Source organism: Pocillopora damicornis, chromosome 1 (genome assembly GCF_964200805.1).
Source record: "Pocillopora damicornis chromosome 1, jaPocDami1.2, whole genome shotgun sequence".
Classification (NCBI taxonomy): Eukaryota; Metazoa; Cnidaria; class Anthozoa; order Scleractinia; family Pocilloporidae; genus Pocillopora; species Pocillopora damicornis.
In genome coordinates, this window is record NC_142670.1 from 32,027,482 (window position 1) to 32,048,320 (window position 20,839).

At 39.6% G+C, this 20,839-nt stretch overlaps 2 protein-coding genes across 2 annotated transcripts; both read left to right on the top strand.

The window, feature by feature from the left end:
* Positions 1 to 12,787: 12,787 nt before the first annotated feature.
* LOC149053339 (solute carrier family 25 member 32-like) lies at positions 12,788 to 15,578 on the top strand. Its single transcript, XM_089190479.1, has 5 exons — positions 12,788 to 12,864; positions 13,649 to 13,745; positions 14,289 to 14,347; positions 14,639 to 14,689; positions 15,190 to 15,578. The coding sequence occupies exons 1-5, from the start codon at positions 12,803 to 12,805 to the stop codon at positions 15,257 to 15,259; spliced, it is 339 nt and encodes a 112-aa protein (XP_089046605.1). The 5' UTR covers positions 12,788 to 12,802; the 3' UTR covers positions 15,260 to 15,578.
* Positions 15,579 to 16,193: 615 nt separating this feature from the next.
* Positions 16,194 to 20,563, top strand: LOC113669274 (uncharacterized). Its single transcript, XM_089182794.1, has 2 exons — positions 16,194 to 16,198; positions 16,333 to 20,563. Exons 1-2 carry the CDS (start codon positions 16,194 to 16,196, stop codon positions 20,561 to 20,563), a joined length of 4,236 nt encoding a protein of 1,411 aa, XP_089038920.1.
* The last annotated feature ends 276 nt before the right edge of the window (positions 20,564 to 20,839 follow it).

Below are 20,839 nucleotides of genomic sequence, written 5' to 3' on the forward strand. Positions count from 1 at the left end.
AATAATTAAAATGACACATTGAAGAATTCTCTCCTGCGCAACATTAAAGAAACAAGGTGTTCGAAAACCTTGCGTCACACAGGAAGCCGTAGAAGTTGTAGAAAGTCGATAAAAATAAAGAAAATTTAAACTTTTTTCATTCTCTGCCCAAGATTTCAACATTTAAGAGGCTGTCTCTCTTATTTCCACCCGGTCAATTTTGCGTCAAAAATAATTTTTCCTGAAACTCTGTCAACAGAAAGACTTTACCTAGGAAAGAACTAAATTAGATTTGGTTTGATTCGAAATAATTTTCTGACTGCATTAGGGGCCATAATTATTTTCCAGTCCGCAGGGACCGTCGCAACGTCTCGAAAATTGAAAAATAGGCATATTTTGTAACATTGCAAAATATTTGATTCGCATAGTTAAGCCACAGAATTTATATCAGATTGCTTAAAAACCTTTCTAGTTTGCCAAGAAAGTTAGAATTTGCCCTCTCAATATATTTTAAAAGGCGAATTTTAGCATATTCTGACCATTAGAAATCGCCAACGGCCGATGGCCGTAAATAACCTTGATTTAGACGTTAAGTTTTGGGATTTGGGACCTGGTTGACGATTCTATCCTACACAGCCGTTAAGTTTAGACCTTTATAGGTAAAAATATGCAAAAACCCCTGTACGTTTTCGATTTTTCAAAAGTTATGACCGTTTGAATCAGCACATGTACGAGCATTCGCGATTTTTTCGCCTACACCAAAATCGAACCACTGGAGCAGATTTCGTCATAAATACAGCTTACCCACTTTGCAGCCCGACTTCATGGCTCACTTCAGAATTTTTCTAATAACCAAATTAGTGAAATCCATGATAACTTCAACAAATAGCAAGGTATTTCCTTCGAAAAGTAGGCGGCATCCATCGTGATTCGTGGTATCAAAACAAATGTCGGAATTGGCCACATTTCGCGGTGAATCACCCATTTAACATCGCTGCAGAGCTGAATTTTTTCCAAAATCATAATATAAACTCTCCATGTCTGGAAGCTGAGGGAGAAATGAAGGTTTTAGGCTTCTGAAGTGAAGAAATAATCGCTTAAATTTAGGTCCAGTTCGATGTTATACTGTTCTCACAAAGGTCCGCACAAAAGAGAAGACCGCTGATAGCTTGTGCCGTACGTTGTGCCGTATGGTTTTGTTTCGTATCCCAATGTAATATTTGGGGAGAAAAATTTTGGACGAAAAGAATAAATGCTTTTACCTGGAGTTTGATATCATATAATCAATAAATCGATTTTAAATATCCTGAGCTTGCTTCTCTCGGTTCCGCGTCGATTGTGTCCACAGAACAGCAACCTGTCAATAGCCGGAGAAATCGGCTACCAACGTGTTAAAAACTTGACACATGCTTCGTATGAACAGATGTTATAAGTGTTGCTTTTGGTAAATTTTCAATCGATTTCATCAAAACATTTCACTGACTACTAGATATTATAATATAATACACTATAACAACGCCGTCAGAACTTGATATCGGAAGTAAAGGTAGTTTGTATCTGTAGAGCATATTCTACACTTTCAGCAACCGTATAAGACATTGTTTACAGAAGTCTACTGAGAAACACATTGAAAATCACTAATCACGTCCGACAGTTTGTCTCTCAATTTTACAGGGATCTCAAAATGACTACAGATGGCTCTCAACAAAACCACGTTGAATTTCTGAAGTGTGTTACTGTGGTAACGTTCACAGAGGTCCTAGGTATTGTAGCAGATTGGATGTGAGACTTTGATCTCTTTGTTAACTTTGTCTACCAGATCTTGTCTCTCGGAATTTTCCTGGACGCATTGGATATCTTCTATCCTCATCCAGCGATATCCCGATCACACCCTGATCTTTTCGCCGCATTGCTGCTAGCCGGGAGAAAAAGCTCTGAACTTGGCTCTCTGTCAGCCACTGTTCTATAGTGAACAAACGTGCATTTGATTCATTTTTCGCATTTCGCATGTCCACTGCAACTTTTAAACCATGCCGTTAGATATTCTTTTACCTTCTCTGAAAATCTAACGCTGCCCCTTGGTTTGCTTACGGCCCATCCTGTTCGTGGAGACGAGTGGGGCGAAGTATCCACGGGAGAAGTGAGTGGTGTACTGGAATCTAACGAACAGCTCGAACACTCGATACCAGCGGTACCTATCGACGAGAACTTAAGGGCCCAGTCCCTTTTGATTGCATCATACTGGCCTAACCTGCTGACTGTATGCTTTCCAACGTCCAGGTGCAGCTCCAGCTGCGAAAAGGCTTCGAACACTTCAACACATCCAAACACAGAGCATTCAAACAATTGCTGTTTCCTTGCTGCCCTTTGAACGACGCTTGACCACGCGCTTTTCAGGAGGATCATAAAACCCTTGAGATTCTAGGGTTTGAAGGGACTCGTTGTTGCGAACTAACCTCGAAAACTAAAGCCATGTTTCGCGCTTAATGTCCCGTTGAAACTTTGGATTGCAGCTGCATTCTCTTCAAGAATCAGTCAAAGAACTCCACTTGTAAGTCTACATATGTGTCGAAGTTTGGCGTTTTGGAATTTAAAGCTGAACGATTGCACTATCGCGCATAACAGATTCCACAACTTCGAATATGGAGATATCGGTCTGAGAGTTTGGAAATGTTATGGCATCGGTAAAGGGAAGTACATTCGATATGACGTAATTTATATCAAGCGCCAAGGTCAAACATACAGTACAAAGATAGATAAAATACAAAAAAGCGACATTAAAACGCCTTTGCGGCGTATAATGCGAAAAAAAGCCTCACAAAGAAACACACCTCTGAGCTTTGAAAAAGCGCGGATCGAAAACACCAACACATGATTGGTTACTCTCTTTCCAGAGAGAACCAATGAAAACGGAACACCGTTGATCCTAACCGCAGGTAAACCAAGTATAAAAGGATGGTTTTCCACCCTTTTTGGCGGGATTGGAGTTGAGAATTTCTCTGCCTGTCCCTGATTAACACAGCCTGACTTAACAAACCAGCTGAAGAGATTCTTTAAGAATCGAAACCGCCGGTCCTGCCAGACGATATACTTCACTTTCAGTTTTACCTGAAAAAGATGTCAGCTTTTGAAACACCATTGCGGCCATCAAAAACGCCAGACTACCGTCCAAATCTGGACGAGGAGATGGAATTAACGTACACTGATCCGAACCTAGAATCGGACCCAGAGGATAGCCCTCCAGCATCACAACTCGAGCCAAGGCATAAAGCTGAATTAGCCAAACAACGCAGCAACGAAGGTCTACGCCTTCAAAAAGAAAGCCGTCAAAAAGAAAACCTTCCGAGGAATAGCCCATCCACGCAGCAGCCAAGGAAGAGGAAACATGAAGACACCATCAGCGCTATCCAGTTCAAGAAGCAAAAAACTGAAACCTCCATTTTAAAACTGGAGAGACACTTACAACAAAAGACTTTCCCTAAGTCGCTTCAATACAAGGCGAAGGCAAACGTCACGCCTGACGAAACCTTTCGACAGGAAATAAGCGCTATTAAAAGTCACGCCGAAGAACAATACGTTAGCGCCCTAGTGCGCTTCCATCAGCGTAGACTTGTTAGTCACAAGAACAAACTTGAAAAGGCTAATATTGCCAAGTCTCGATCACAATACAATGTAAATACACGTGAAAGATCACGTTCGCCTTTGAGGAACACTGTAAATACTGATGTCGACAGGATAGACAAAATAGAAAATCAGCTTTCAGAGCTGAAAGATCTTGTACGAAGCTATTCTCGACGTCAAAACTCACTACAAACCGACCGAGACCTATCAATATACACACTATTCATCTTGCCACCCACCAGGTGTTAAGAAAGGCTTTATTAAAGGAGAAGCTATCAGACTTCTAAGGACAAACTCCTCGGAAAGAAATTTCCAGGAGGCCATGTGTAACTTCAAAACACGACTTGAAGCACGTGGTTACCCAAAAAGGCTAATTGAAAAAACGTTATCTGAGGTCTCGTTTGCCGCAAGGCAGTCGACACTTAAAAAACAAAATATTGCCTTTTGTGACTGCATACCACCCAGGGGTTAAAAATTTAAAACAAATACTGATGCAAGAATGGAACCTCATCCAAAATCAGCCACTGCTGAAAACAATTTACAAAACGCCTCCGATTATATCATACAAAAGAGGTAAATCGCTCAAAGACATACTCGTCAGAGCGAAGCTTTAATTAAAGGCTTTTGCGTCGCAAACGTAAAACCACACAGGAGAGTCTGTGTAGGCCTGTCTATAACCTTTTCAATGACAGTATAACATTTTTCTCCCCAAATATTACATTGGGATACGAAACAAAACCATACGGCACAACGTACGGCACAAGCTATCAGCGGTCTTCTCTTTTGTGCGGACCTTTGTGAGAACAGTGTAACATCGAACTGGACCTAAATTTAAGCGATTATTTCTTCACTTCAGAAGCCTAAAACCTTCATTTCTCCCTCAGCTTCCAGACATGGAGAGTTTATATTATGATTTTGGAAAAAATTCAGCTCTGCAGCGATGTTAAATGGGTGATTCACCGCGAAATGTGGCCAATTCCGACATTTGTTTTGATACCACGAATCACGATGGATGCCGCCTACTTTTCGAAGGAAATACCTTGCTATTTGTTGAAGTTATCATGGATTTCACTAATTTGGTTATTAGAAAAATTCTGAAGTGAGCCATGAAGTCGGGCTGCAGAGTGGGTAAGCTGTATTTATGACGAAATCTGCTCCAGTGGTTCGATTTTGGTGTAGGCGAAAAAATCGCGAATGCTCGTACATGTGCTGATTCAAACGGTCATAACTTTTGAAAAATCGAAAACGTACAGGGGTTTTTGCACATTTTTACCTATAAAGGTCTAAACTTAACGGCTGTGTAGGATAGAATCGTCAACCAGGTCCCAAATCCCAAAACTTAACGTCTAAATCAAGGTTATTTACGGCCATCGGCCGTTGGCGATTTCTAATGGTCAGAATATGCTAAAATTCGCCTTTTAAAATATATTGAGAGGGCAAATTCTAACTTTCTTGGCAAACTAGAAAGGTTTTTAAGCAATCTGATATAAATTCTGTGGCTTAACTATGCGAATCAAATATTTTGCAATGTTACAAAATATGCCTATTTTTCAATTTTCGAGACGTTGCGACGGTCCCTGCGGACTGGAAAATAATTATGGCCCCTAATGCAGTCAGAAAATTATTTCGAATCAAACCAAATCTAATTTAGTTCTTTCCTAGGTAAAGTCTTTCTGTTGACAGAGTTTCAGGAAAAATTATTTTTGACGCAAAATTGACCGGGTGGAAATAAGAGAGACAGCCTCTTAAAGGTTTTCTGTGTCGAGCAGCAACAACCGACTCACGTCTATTATGCTGCATTGCAAAATTAAGATTGGAGATTTGATAAAAACAATGTTCAGCATAAATTAACATATGCTTTTTGAACAAATTACTTGGAAAAAGTGAGAAAAGGCTCACGTCGTGAATCCGTCGAGTTAAAAGATCCTTTCTCTTTCTATTAGTTAGAGAATTAGAGATATTATAGCAATTCCAACATCTTATCCCATAACATAGCTGCAAATTAACATATGCTTTTTGAACAAATTACTTGGAAAAAGTGAGAAAAGGCTCACGTCGTGAATCCGTCGAGTTAAAAGATCCTTTCTCTTTCTATTAGTTAGAGAATTAGAGATATTATAGCAATTCCAACATCTTATCCCATAACATAGCTGCAAGGACCGTATAAAAAAAGAAAGAAAGAAAAGTTCCGCTGACTTCAGGAGAGTGAATCATCCGATCTTAGTTTTTTCGGAAAATATTTTTCCTTTTTTTTGTCAGAAAGGAATAAGTATCATACTATATCCAAATAATTTAAACAAAATGTCTCATTCTCAGATTTGTACCTTGCTATCGTCAAAGAAAACTGACTTACCTTTTTCAGCATGAAGCACGCTTCGTCCAGAATTTTTAGTGAGGAATAAAAACCCTCTGAAAAGGATGCTGTTATCGGCACTTGTTTTTTGTAACTGTAGTTGCTGTCTCAATAGTCAATATCTATTATGCCCTTAATAATTAATTTCTTGTTCCTGTTTGTCGTTGATCAACCCTCTAAAACAATGCTGTTTCGGCGCTTGTTTCTTGTAACTGTAGTTGCTGTCACAATAGTCAATATTTATCATGGTCTTAATTTTTAATCTCTTGTCCCTGTTTGTCGTTGATGAACCTTCTAAAAACGATGCTGTTATCGGCACTTGTTTTTTGTAACTGTAGTTGCTGTCTCAATAGTCAATATCTATTATGCCCTTAATAATTAATTTCTTGTTCCTGTTTGTCGTTGATCAACCCTCTAAAACAATGCTGTTTCGGCGCTTGTTTCTTGTAACTGTAGTTGCTGTCACAATAGTCAATATTTATCATGCTCTTAATTTTTGATCTCTTGTCCCTGTTTGTCGTTGATGAACCTTCTAAAAACGATGCTGTCATCGGCACTTGTTTCTTGTAACTGTTGTTGCTGTCACAATAGTCAATATTTATCATGCTCTTAATTTTTAATTTCTTGTTCCTATTTGTCGTTGAGAATAAAAATGCGCTGTTTTTTTGTTATAGTCTTTAAAAAATTTGAATCTGTTGAAAAATGTTGCAATTTTTGAAAGTTGTATGAGTGTTTAAAATGTAACGTGGGGTAAAACAAAATATGATGATTTTCTTAGAATTTTCATCAGCCTTAAGATAAAAACAACTTTAGAGGAATGTTTACATGATGAAATCAGTCGGGCGCCCTTCGTAGGGTAGAAAAATAACAAAATGGAATCACTCTGTTTTGTCCCTCACAACACATGCATCATTAGCGCCAAAAAGGCGACCCGCATTCTAAACGTGTTTAATTAAATTCGGCTTTTTCTTTTGTTATTTTAACGTAATAAAAAATGCCTGTTTGCGACATCATCCAAAATAAAGAACGGCTTTGCACACTATGACAACTTTGGAAAACTTTAATTTTTAAGCGATCGTTGTTTTGACAAGGGACAGAAGTAGTGTAATTTCATTTATTTTCCTTTTTCTTCTTCCTTTCCATAGATTCTACAACCTGCCACGGCTGCATGCGTTTAGAAGTTGCATTCTAAAGTGCTAGAAGTTGTTTGCAATATTTGACTTTCCAATTGTGGAAAGAAAACTTCTCAATCCTGAGTAAATTTCGAGATTCGTGGTACTATCTTTCTTATCCTGGAAGCTTTGAATAAATTTTTAAATGTCATAACAAGTAGAAAGACGCATCAGTTTGATCTTGGGTTTATAAGCCGCAACAACTCTCAAAAACGAAACCAAAAAACAAAAAAGACCAAAAAAGAAAAAAAGAAAAACAAACAAACAAACAAACAAACTCCTTCTCTTCATATATTAACGATAGCAGGAGTTTTTGCCAGGAATGATCAAACACTGAACACGCAAATATTTCCCATAGCCCGCGCTCTTAGCAACTTCATTAAGAATTAATTATCAGCTCTTAAGGGCTATTAAGCTTAAACATGTCGAACCTCTGTTCAAATCAGGTGTTCTCAAACAGTAGAGCATGATTTGCTCGAGATAAGAACTACACCATACGTCAAAAACCACAGACAACTCGCCATAATATAGCGCGATCCAGTACTTCGTAGCCTCTTTACGAAATGAAAAGCTAACACCTACATTTTTCAAAAATAATTTATTAGCTTTCCACCCGTGACCAAAAACTACCTTCCTAAAGTCGATATTGATCTTGATGCATTAAGGACATTGATATTCAATATCTATCATTATGATGAATACATTAGTCGAAGATGCTACATGTTTACTGACGAATATTTTAGAGAGGATTTCAGAACTACACTGAACAGAGGCCGTTTTTAATATTTATCGTTTTGCCATTGTTAACAAGATTTTGTTCCTGTTTATTCCTCAGTATTAAAAATAGTCTACTTCTTTTAGTCACAAAACCGTCTTTCATCCGTTGATCATGATGATTTTTTTTAAATTTAGTAATATAACAATGTAAACCTGGAGAGTTTCCGAGTACACCTTGGCTTCCTTTCTTCAGAATAGTGAGAGTTTAGTTGCCACATTGTAACATGTAATGTTGTTACGATGGCATTAAATATTCAGGCTCATGTATGAATTTTCAAAATTGTTAGAAGTTTTATGTCAGTCTATAACGCTTTCCAATCTATTTTATGTTTTCCAAAATAGCATTTTCCTTGGAAAATGGACATTTTAGGGATTTTTTTCATATCGATTCCGCATAATGTCGTGCTTTTCTTCCAGACACAGTAAAACGTGGGCTTCAAAATAGCAATATTTAGACAGAAAACAAGGAGATTTCTCCTATGTAATAAAAGCAAAATGTTTCAGTGTTCACGGATAAAGAAAATGTGTTGCTTTAGAGGACAAAAATTTTTTATAAAATTCAACGGAAAGTTAAATGCTGGTTTATTTAATTCATACAAATATTCAATTTTTAACTGCGTTGGTTGTTAACTCTGGTCAAAGAGGACAAAATGCTCTGCACGTTCAAGAATTGAACGATGTAGTCTGATTTTAACCCTTAGCATGTTGAAGCGTTTTTTTTTTTTTGATTTTTTTTTTTTTTTAAGTTTTATTGAAAATGTTGTAACGTCCAGAGCTGCAGAAATTCTGGCATGGTACTAGATGTATGTGCCCGTCAGGGAGACTTGATTGTCAGCTCTCAGTAACTTTTTGACCTGAAATTATGTATGTGACTCTCCACGGGGTTTCAGGGAATAAGGTGAACGCACACACACGGCACGTTATAACACGCTCGCACGCTAATGGCTTGACATACTTGCCGTGAAGATATGCGCATAAAAACAATAGATTTGGAAAGGGTGTTCGTAGCCATTCTTCATATCTGGCCAACACGCTAATTTCCTTTGTTTCCTTAACAGACCAGCTTATCTTGTACAACCCAGCTCACTTTGTTTCTTGTAATTGTCAGCTTCTTAATTGTGAGAGTGGTATTTGTGAGGTATATTACTCGCAGAATATAGTCGAAAATAAAGATCTTCTGTCCGATCCGAAAGTTGTAATTTTAAAAGAAACATTCATGGCAAATCACGGCTCTTTTCTTCAGGATTTTCACAAGGAATTCAATCAGGACGACGAGTTTCATAAGGTCCAGAGGAGCTCAGTTTGAAGACATGAATTACTTTTTAACACTCAACTCTTATCTTAGAAATAAGAGAGATGGTAATTAAAAAAAAAAAAATTAACTCTTACCTTGTAAACTATAAATCCTTATCGCTTCACACAGTTAATAAGCCCAGATTTCCTGCTCTTCGTACAAATCGAAAGCAACTTTAACTTTTGAAGGCGTGTTATAAAATTGGCACGGTCACTGTGTTGTATCGTGCAAAGTTGCGAGCAAGATCTCCATACGTTCTTTGCTTCTACCGTGCGAAGCAAGACAATGGCTGCCAGTTGTAAATTAATGAGTTAAGTAACTAACACGCAGCTCACGTGTTAAAGCTAGTTCTTTTGAAGTAGCGTGTGAGCGTACCGTGTGCGTGCGTTCACCTTATTCCTTAAAATCCCTTGGAGGGTCACATATTTCACCTCTGCTCAAAAACGAGTGCCCTCAAACATTTCAGAATGATGAGTTAACTTACTAAAGAAAAGTCCCTGTGGTTTCGTGACGAAATATTACGAATTTGAAATTTTGATGAATGAAGGACGTTTATTTTTTTACCATTTTAGAGAATGGAAATTGCCCGAACCTCCTTATGAAGTTTCTATTGTAGGAAAAACGCCCCGTGGACGCAAATCACAACCAACTGAGAACACCTGTGCGGCTTGAAGATAAGTAAGTCCTGAAGATTGCACTTCTAAAAACAGAAAAGTAGTACGATCGGTCAAGCAATTTTAACTTTATCCTCTTACCATTTATTCTCATAATATATTTTTTGACTAAACTCAGTTATCAAAAGTGGAGAGAAAAGTTGTCTCGAATCATTTATCCAAACTGAACCTCATGATTCTGTTTTAGCCGAAACTTACATGAACGCTATCAATAGCTTTTTTTAAATATGTATGTTAGTCTCAAAGACCGCTCCGCCCTCAAGTTCAAGCAAGTTCCCTCACGACAGTATGCCCACTTTTGTTTTTCCTTTTGATTTCTTTCAAGGCAACGCGAAACCTCAAAAGCGTCGAGGGAAATTAGAACGAAACTGGATTTCGACCATCATCATGTTAAGACAAGTACACAGGCCTCCTGTGGATGGCAATCAAAGGTGATATTTTAGAGACGTGCTTACCTGGTGATGCTAACTCGCGAGGATACCTTTACCAAATTGGCTAAGTTAATTGAGAGACGTGACAGGTCCTGAAAGCTATGAATGATCATCATTTGAATACGAAACTTTTATACTAATAGAGACTCGCTCTCATCTTTTTCTGGGTTGCTTGTTTTTCTACGCGAGGTTTTTTAACATTGTTTAACTGTGACAGGCAACTGAACTGAATAGGAGGTAAATTGTGAACAAAATTTTATTTGAAATGGCTGATTTAAGTTTGAATTGTGTGATTCTAATAAATTCTAGTCCCAAAGAATCTTTTGTTTGAATTTTAATTTTAGACCTTGCACAGGTGGTCCAAATTCTGAAATTTCAAACCTCTCGGACAAACTTTGACGCTTTTCCATGGACGAGCTTTACGGGGTAATCTTTATAATCTCGTTTTATTTCTACTGCTAAGAACCACAGATATTGGAAAAAAAATTAAGAAAAGGATTGTGAATTTATTTCGTAAACAGCGTCCGGGATATGATGTTTGTCTCCATTAAAAGACTCGAAGTTTGAAGCATTCTCATTAAGCGTCACTCTCAGAGTCTCGTTCACGGTTGAGCGATATTTCACCGCCGCAAATGACTGAAAGCAAACAAAAAAAAAGTTACTATGAAACAGCACTTCTAACAAGGGACAAAATAGAACGGTGCACCAAATAGGCCTTATAAATCTAAGCTGATCTCAAAGAAACTATTCAGTTTTGGTTCCTTTTCTAAATTCTGTGGCTCTGTAAGTTTACAAATAACTTGTGCAATCCTAATAACTTCTAGTCCCAAATAATCTTTTATTTGAATTTGAATTTTTAGAGCATGTACAGGTGGTCTGAATTCTGAAATTTCCAACCTCCGGGGCAAACTTTGTTGCTTTTCCACAGACGAGATTTTCGAGGCAGTCTTTATAATCTTGTTTTGCTTCTATTGGTACGAACCACAGATATTCGAAAAAAATTTAATGAAAGAATTGTGAATATGTTTCGACAAAAGCATCTGGGACAGGGTGTTTGTCTCTGTTGAGAGACTCGAAGTTTGAAGCGTGCTCATTTAGCGTCACTCTCAGGGTCGTGTTCACGGTGCGAAATGTCATCAGACATTAATTCATGCGATGCCCTTTCATAAATTGATGATACATAGATAATTGTATGTTTGGCGAGTAACCGACTGTTTTCCGTTATTTTTGAGATCATTTTAGGAAAAGTTTTAAGTTATATCAAGTTGACTTACTTTCCAACGATTAAGGTCCATCTATTAGCTAATTAGAATGATGAATTAACTTTTGGGTGGTTTGTGCCAGGTTACCTAACAAACCCAATATGGGTGGTCAAAACTCGCTTATGTCTCTAGTATTCTGATTCCCTTGCTGAAAAAACACAAACACCTCAGTACAAACGAATTTTTGAGTAATAAATTGTTTGATACTTTTCTCAATCACAATTTCACTGTGAGGGAATTGAGCTGGAATCAAGGTGGTGGTGCATGTAATTGTGCTCACCAATTCCTCACTTACATGAAATCCAGATGCATGACATATTTTGTACTCCTTGATCCTTACAGATGCTCTGTTAAAGTTGTGGAGACATGAGGGGTTGAGAGGTTTATACAAGGTAACTTTGATATGTATCTGTTGACAGCTTTTTGATTAATTGATCAAGTTAAAAATTGAGATTATTTTGAGTGTGTGTGCTGGTCTTGTGGTGAAGTATGCAGGTTATTGGTCTCTAATAAAGTCAACCAAATCCAAGAAGTCACAAGTGGTGTGTACCGCTCCATGTGTACCTTAATACCTTGAGCTTAAGTACAAAAAAAAAATAATGGAATAAAATGTAATATAATAGAGGAATTATTAAATATATATATATATATATATATAGTATTTAGTTCTTAAATGTACATGGGAGATTCAATAGTGGAAGTGAAAAAGTGCTCTTATAGAGCAAAATTTGAAAACTTTACACCAATGCATCGGGCCAGTTTTTTGAGTGACTCATTGTTTGGTACTCTGATTGCAGAGAACTTTAGGTATCTTACAGATGTAGGTCTGCACGATGCAATCACAATTATGTCTTTGATATTCACTTTTGAGCCTTAATGTAAAACATTTTGATATTGTAGTTAGTATGTTTTGGTTGCTGCATATGCACTAAGCCAAAAGTGGTTTTCAAACCTCCTTAAAAAAAGGAGGGAAACAATCAAAAAGAGAAAAAGGGAAGGTAAGCGCAAAAACAAAAGAGAAGCATAAACATCAGTGTCAGAGTCAGGAACCATACAAAGCTATTTCAGCCTTTTTTTAGACCCCGCTATCTTCGTCTAGCTTAGATAATGGTATTGTGAGTGATTAACCTGAGTTTATGTGTTTGGATGGAAAATGAAGTTTGCTCATATCATCTTATTTTACTTGACCAGGGCTACGTTCCAGGTGTTTTTGGCGTATCGCACGGAGCACTGCAATTCATGGCCTATGAGGAGCTGAAGAAAGGCTACAGTCAATATTTTGGAACACCAATCAACAAGAAGCTGGTGAATACTGTCTGCATGTGTTTGTATAGTTGATTGTATACGCGTTAAAGCTCACAAATTCAAGCGAGTTAGCAAACAAGAAACTCTTGGTCTTAAACCTTGACAAACAGAACATGTGAAGCGCTTTTGCTCTGATCATGTTCATAGCTTAGGGTGGATGACTGAAGTGTTGTCATTTACTGGAACGAAACTTTACTCTCAACTCCCCTCTCTACCCAGAAGGATTGATAAGAATCAACCTTTTGCCCCCCCCCCCCCCCAAGATTGACTGACATCTAACTTCTCCTTACAATATCACCTCTGAATCACACATGGAGGTCATGAGAATAGAGGAAATATTCAGCCACCGAAAAAGTTCTTGACTGTTTAAGAAATTCTCCTTGTTAGTATCTTTTGAAATGTACAGAGAACAGTATGGAGAAGATGGATATTGATGTTAGGGTGTAAAGGGTCAACACGAACACGTGTAATGGCCAGTGGTGAATGCAAAAAGAGAACATGAGAGAGGGAAGGGTGGGGGGCGTTTTTGGCTTCTCATCTTGAGTAGTCATCCTCCATGACGAGCTTCAGCATTTTGAAGCTACAACTGACGCCCAAAAGACAACCTTTGTTACCTTTGTTGTACATGTGGCTGGTAGGAAGGTACTAATAGGATGACGTTTATTATTATGTATGGGTTATCTTGGGAATCACTCTGAAGTGCTGAAAATGTAGTAGTTCTTTTTTTTATATAAAATTTTTTGCTCTCTAATTTATGTTTTGCTAACTTTCATTTTCTTCATTGAGTTCAACTGAGTACCTTGTAATGGCTTCACTGTCGAAAATTTTCGCCGCAACAGCGACATATCCTTATCAACTGGTTAGAGCAAGACTTCAGGTTAGAATGGGAGATTCATTAGCAAATTATTAACCTTTTGAAATCGATTTTGTTTTACTTTTGCATGCTATTATTTTGAAATAAACTTGTAGTTTAAGGTTTTTTTAGTTTTCAGGCCGGTGATCTCATCGGTTGGTTTACTGGACTCCAGGTTGATGTGGTCTGTGCTTGAGCCTCGAGCTCTCAGCTAGGTCACTGTGTCGGTTCTTTGGGAAAAGATTCGTTAGCCCCACAAATCCCCCCTCCCAGTTGTTCAAATGAGCACCAACAAAAGGCCAGGGAAACCCTACAATGTGGATAAATACCAATTCTCATGAGGGAGAGTAGCTTTCACCCTCTTTCCATTCCTCTTAAGAAACACGGATCCAAGATGGTTATTGGAACGCACGGCGCGAAAGTTCTGGTCCTGTGCCCATAAAATTAGCTAAAACCAATTGAATATATCAGGAGCTATCTTTAAGCAACAAGATTCTTTTGCTAAATCGTTCAGTATTTACTGTTTCCTGCTGTCATTTATTGTTCATGAATTTTACTTTTCTAAAGAATCAGTACACGATGGTGGAATACAAAGGCGCGTTGGATGTGATTAGTAAGACTTTCAGGTAAGTTGGAACTTGATATGAGAACTTAAAGTTTTCGATACGTCACAGACTAGCTTTCCATCTCTAGTTTCAAACCCTCTACATTAAAGAGAGGTACATGTTTTGCCCCTTTGAAACAATTTGACGAAGAACTGGACCAAAATTGGCGGAGAACTGAAACCAGCTCGTTTGAGTACTGGATCCAATTTTCGGATTGACTTACGGCTTAATGGTAAAGTCCACATTTTCATGAAGGAAGGTATTCTTCTTTTTCTGCTCTCTTCTCACGGAAGGTTCTTTTCAAAATCTTAGGCATGAAGGAGTAACAGGATTTTATAAAGGATTAATTCCCAGTGTCCTCAGGTAAGGCAGAATGTTAAAGATAAATTTGATGATGCAAGTAGATTTGCTAGTTAGTTTTATGTATTAAACCGCAATGTATAATCTAATCCATCTTTAATTTTAGGTGGCGCTTTGTAAAGAAAAGGGTCTCAAGAGATGGGGTACCCCCATAAGGTGTTTAAACTTATTTGCACATTCTAGTCTGTGAGAAACTGGGGAGAAGAGACAGGCGATAGATACATTAAGAGGCTATAAAATTTGGAGTAGGTGTCATGTCATTGTTTTCGTCAGTTACATGTGCGAATACTGTGAAGTAATTAAGATACTTATCGTTATCACAAGTATTTGTGCGTTAGTGTAAGTTTTAGCAGTTTTCTGTTGTTTTTTTTTTTTCAAATTCGGAAATCCAGTAAGGAAGCGGTTTAGAAGAAACCCTGAAACTGTAATCTATGTAAACACGTTCATTGTTGATTATACTGTGTATTGTGTGTTTGATTGTTGTTGTTTTTGTTTCTTTTTAGAGTAACGCCAGCATGTGCACTCACATTTGTGGTGTACGAAAACGTTATTCACTTCCTTCTGCCGAACTGATGACGTCGACAGGATAAATAATGCAATCCAGCAACGGGAGACGATGGGTAATATTACGGCACGTGGTTTTATTACCAGGCTTCATTCTGCAACAGTTCCGACGGATTCATTTACGGAAAAAAAAAATATTAACCGTGCGAAGTTAACCGCCCAGTGCGTTTACACATTTTATCGGTAACTTCATTTACTAGCGGCATGTGAATATGAATTTTTTTCAGAGCAATTTATTTACAACAACGCAAAAGGTATCCATGACTATTCTCAGGTCCTAAGGATAACAATGATTTCTCCCATTGTTCTTTTATAAAGAACCCCCCCCCTCCCCACCTTGTCCCTTACGGGTATCAAATTTATGTACATCCCTTAGCACTAACAAAGGCATGAACTACAAGAGATGCCTTTTGCAAGTTTTTTTTAAAATTACTATTAACTTCATAATTATTCAAACATTACTTGTGAAAACCACTTGCAATTAATGAAGAAAAATGTTCAATATTAAGTTAAAAATTATCTTATATTTCTTTTCAGTAACTTACGTTAAAATATTTTTCAATAACTTTCTCCATTTGTTACTGAATCGTTGCGATGTAAAGTTAAACCCAGTTTTGATTTATGGCTCTGTTTTTACTTCACTGGGTTCTGGTTTCATGCATTTGCCCGAACATTTCCTTGTTGTTGTTGTTATTTTTCCCTGGTTATTGACATTAACTCCACTAAAAAATGGTAAAGCTACTCTTTCGCGATTGCTATCAAGTGAATTTGCAAAGTCTTTCACATAACCTTTCATTAGATGAATGGTATCGAGAACCTACTCTGACCCATAGACTACACTGCCCTTAACATTTATTGCCGTGTTCGTGTCATGAAATTCAGCTGAAAATAATCCGTGTAAGGTAAATGTATTTACAAAGTGATACACAGTTTTTGTTAAATAATGAGGTAATATACACGATGCCCTTATATTTACACCAATCAAGAAGCTGAGCCACAAAGTGACCCAGCTCATATCACTTTGCTTTGAAAAGTCCACCGACGATTTTTCTATATTTTGATACTGATTTGCATTTCTCAAGCCGTCCTCTTGGCTGTAAGACCAAACATCACCTGGCTGCATGTCCTAAGTTTCAGATTCTAACAGTCAATCAAAGGTGGGAGGTTCTAAAGCAACATTGGCGATGTCGCAAGTGTCTGAGAGCGCATCACACAAACGATTGCAAGAAACCAGACGGCTCAACCTGCGACAAATGCAGAAAAAACCATCACCGGTGCCTACATAATGAGAAGACTGGAGAAACTAACACAAGTTTGAATCCCAAAGCACCACCGTTTCAAAGTCAGTTCCAAGGGCCCACACCTACATCGAATGGTAACATCCAGGGGAATGCTGTGTACCAGAAAAGCAAGTTGAAACCTGTTACTGGACTTTGCCCTGTGCAAAAAGTTAAAGTCATGGACAAAAATGGAAACTTTGTCGAAGTTCTCTCCATGTTGGACTCCGGGTCTAACACAAGCCTACTCTCCAAAAGTGCAGCTGGTCGACTTGGCTTAAATGGAGCAGCAACACGTCTCACTATGAATCTGGCGGGTGGAAAGAAGAAAAGCGAACCTTCTGAGATAATCGATATCACGGTTGCCTCGCCCTCTGACGAAGATATTACGAAGACCCTTCAAGTGTATACCGTAACTAGACCTTGCAGTAGTGCCAAAACAATTTCTAAGGAGTCAGTGAGACAATACAGCCATTTGAAGAACGTTTCCGATAAAATACATCTCTCGGGTGGTGCCATAGATCTCCTTATTGGCACAACCTTCGTAGAGGCCTTCATTGATATTCACACAGTGTCCGGAGAACCTGGAGAGCCCATCGGGAAAAGAAACTGTTTTGGATGGTACGTTCTGGGACAGTTCGAGTCAAGCGGCTCCACTCTATCTGAAATTCAGTCAATAGAAGTAGGGACAGTGAGTGTCGAGGAAGATATCAAGAAACTTCTGCACCAAGACCTCCTTGGAGTCAAACCAACCAAACTCTGTACTTGCACTGAAAACGTGTTACGTGAGAGCAAGTTCGTGAACTCCCTCGCAGCTTCAACTACCTTGGTCGACGGGAGAATACATGTGAAGATGCCCTGGAAAGAAGGAGGGCCTCCAAAACGAAGCAACTACGACATCGCTCTGAAGAGGATGCTCTCCGCTGAAAGGGGGTTTATGAAAAAGGGTTGCTTCGAGGTCGTAAAAGAGGAAGTGCAAAAGTTGTTAGACCAGAACTTTATCACAATGATTCCACCTGAACAAATTGCTCATGATAAACCCGAATGGTACCTCCCATTGCAAGCAGTGTTTACGCCAGAAAGAACCACAAAAGTTCGACTAGTCTTTGATTCATCTTCAAAAGGTCATGATGGATTGTCCCTCAACGATTACCTTGAGAAAGGACCTAACTTCATCAATAGTCTTCTGGATGTACTGGCAGCATGGCGATGCGACAAAGTGGCGTTCACTGGTGACGTTCGTAAAATGTTCAACCAAATCCTGGTACATCCTGAGGATCAGGTGTACCACAGGTTTCTTTGGAGGAGCAACACACGTGACAAACCAACTGTTTACCAGTGGCTAAGACTGAACTTTGGTGATAAACCGGCCCCTGACGTCGCAACTAATGCTATCAACACGCTAGCCAAGCTTTCGAACGCAGAATTCCCGGAAGCCGCAGGAGAACTCCGACAGCATGTGTACGTGGATGACATCGGTGGCTCCAGAGAAACAGTAACCAAGGCAAAGCAGATTATCAGCTACATCGACGCTGTCCTCGCGAAAGGCAACTTCCAGATCAAAACTTGGGATTCCAATGAGGCAGAAATCGACCAATCCAACGGTGAACGGTTCACGGATCTTCTCGGCCTAAGCTGGGATAAACAGCTAGACACGTTCACTTTCAAAAAGAATGACCTCGGAGAACTGGATGTCCTGACAAAGAGGCGCTGTTTAGGTCTTGTTGGTCAGTTATGGGACCCCATCGGTCTTGTGCTGCCCGTCGCAATCAAGTTCAGAATTGACCTGCAAGGATTATGGAGTTCAGGTTACAGCTGGGACAACATCCTTCCCGAGAGTATTCAGCAAACATGGTTAGAGAATGTCCAGTCCATAAATGATCTCCTGTCATTTCAGTTTGACCGCAAGCTAAAACCAAACAACGCAGTGGGCGTGCCTCAAATTCACGGATTCTCCGATGGTGGTGAGCAGACTTATGGTGCGGTCATCTTCCTACGGTGGAAACTTGCTGGCGGAGACTATCGTAGTGTTCCAGTCACGATAAAGGCTTTCGTCGCACCTCTGAAGAAGAAGAGCATCCCGAGATTAGAACTGTTGGGCTGTTTAGCACTTGCACGCATGTACGTTACATGTGTAAAAGCATTGGAGTTCGCAAAAGCCCAGGACTGGGAAAGATTCTTCTGGATCGATTCATCAACTGTTTTGTCCTGGATCAGAACGACACCACGGGAATTCAGGCCTTTCGTATCTGCCAGAGTGGCTGAAATTCAAGAGACGATTGGGGCAGACCAAATACGCTACATCAAGTCTAACAACAACCCCGCAGATGCTCTAACGAGAGGAATCCATCTTAATCATCTCATGAAGTGGTCAGAGGGACCATCCTTCCTAGAGTTGCCAGAAGAAAAGTGGCCCAGCGCTCAAGACCACACCCGAGTTAACACTCATGTGGACGACCTCGACGCTTTAAGAGAGAAGAAAACGTTTCGGAAAGAGAAGAAAGCCGGTAAACATCACAGTGCCGCCGCGGAAGTATGTCCTGAACTAGATCAACCTGGATCTGAAGAAAATCCTATCCTTTTACACTTGCTGAAAACGTGTTCTACGTACTCCAAGATACGGAGAACTCTAGCCTACGTCGGTCGCTTTATTCACAACGCTCGGAAAATGAACCCAAAGTCAGGGCCCATTTCAGTTCAGGAACTGAAGGCTGCCGAGACCCATCTTCTGAAGTGGAGTCAATTTCACGTCAACGAAGACAGCTTGGATAAGAAACTGGTAGCAAAGAAGGATGAAGATAGCCTTTTTCGTGCGCATGGTCGACTTGAAGATGTCAGATGTCTCCCGGAAGAGTTGAGAAAACCTATCATCTTGCCAAAAGACCACCCCTTTGTGATCTTGCTTCTGCGTGACCTCCACGTACGACGTGGGCATTGTGGCTATAAGAGTTTAATCCACGAGGCCAGAAAAAGATTCTGGATCATTGGACTCCGCAGAATGGCTAAGACCGTCACTTCAAAGTGTGTCATATGCAGAAAACTACGGAAGAGGCCTCTCAACCAGCTCATGGGACAGATTCCAAACCTAAGAGTAGCAGCTGGCTTCCCGGCATTCTCAAACACTGCTATGGACATGTTTGGGCCAGTACAGATCAAGCTCGGCCGCAAAACTCTGAAAGAGGCACAAGTGATCATCTTCGCTTGCATGACATCACGTGCGATTCATCTTGAGCTGGTCACCGATAAAACTTCAGACGCATTCTTAATGGCCTTTCGACGGTTTGCCTGCCTACGCGGACACCCTAATGTTTGCTGGTCAGACCGTGGTACAAATTTCGTGGGTGCCCAAGGCTACCTAAAGGAAATCACGCAGAACTGGGATATTCCTGGGGTAAAGAGTGTCCTCTCTGATAAATTTAGCTGCGAGCTCAGATGGGAATGGAATACACCACATGCGAGTCACCAAAACGGAGTTGTTGAAACCCTAATTAAGTCAGTCAGACAAGCATTTAACGCCACTTGCAAGAACCAAGCCTACTCCGAGGAACAATGGAGAACAATTCTGTCAGAAATCACCTACATGGTCAACGGACGACCGCTGTACCCCAGTTCCGACGATATCTGGGAGGCCCCACCGATCACTCCAAACGACCTACTTCTAGGCCACTACAATCCACCACCACAACCAGAACCAGAGGAAAGAACCAATCCGCGACAATTACTCAGGAGCGCCCAAAACAGAGTTGCTGATTTCTGGAGGAGCTGGATGAAGTATTTCGCCCCAAACTTGTTACCAAGGAACAAGTGGTTTCGCGTGCGAGATAACATCCAGATCGGTGATCTTGTATTGGAGCTGGACCCCAAACACAAAAGATGTGAATGGAAAATGGCGCGTATTGTAGGCACATATCCTGGAAACGACGGACTTGTCCGAAAAGTGAGAATCAAGACAAGAGACGGAGAGTATGACAGACCAATTCACAAGTTATGTCTCATAGCCACTCAAGACGAACTGAATGCGGATTGCTCAAGCTAGTCGATTGTAGAAATGGACTCTAACACCATTTTCTGACACTTCTTTATTGAACACTTAAGCCATTATAGTCGTTGCTCAATTAGAACTAATTATTTAGACCTAATTTCCGCACTGGGGCGGAGTGATTTGCATTTCTCAAGCCGTTTGTTATTTTTTTGTGAATATTTAATTATCTTAGCGCAACGCGGCAAAAATAGATCAGGTGACTAATTATTTAAAAACCTAGAAGTTCGTTACGCAACTTACATTTCAAAAGTGTCACCACAGATCGCACTT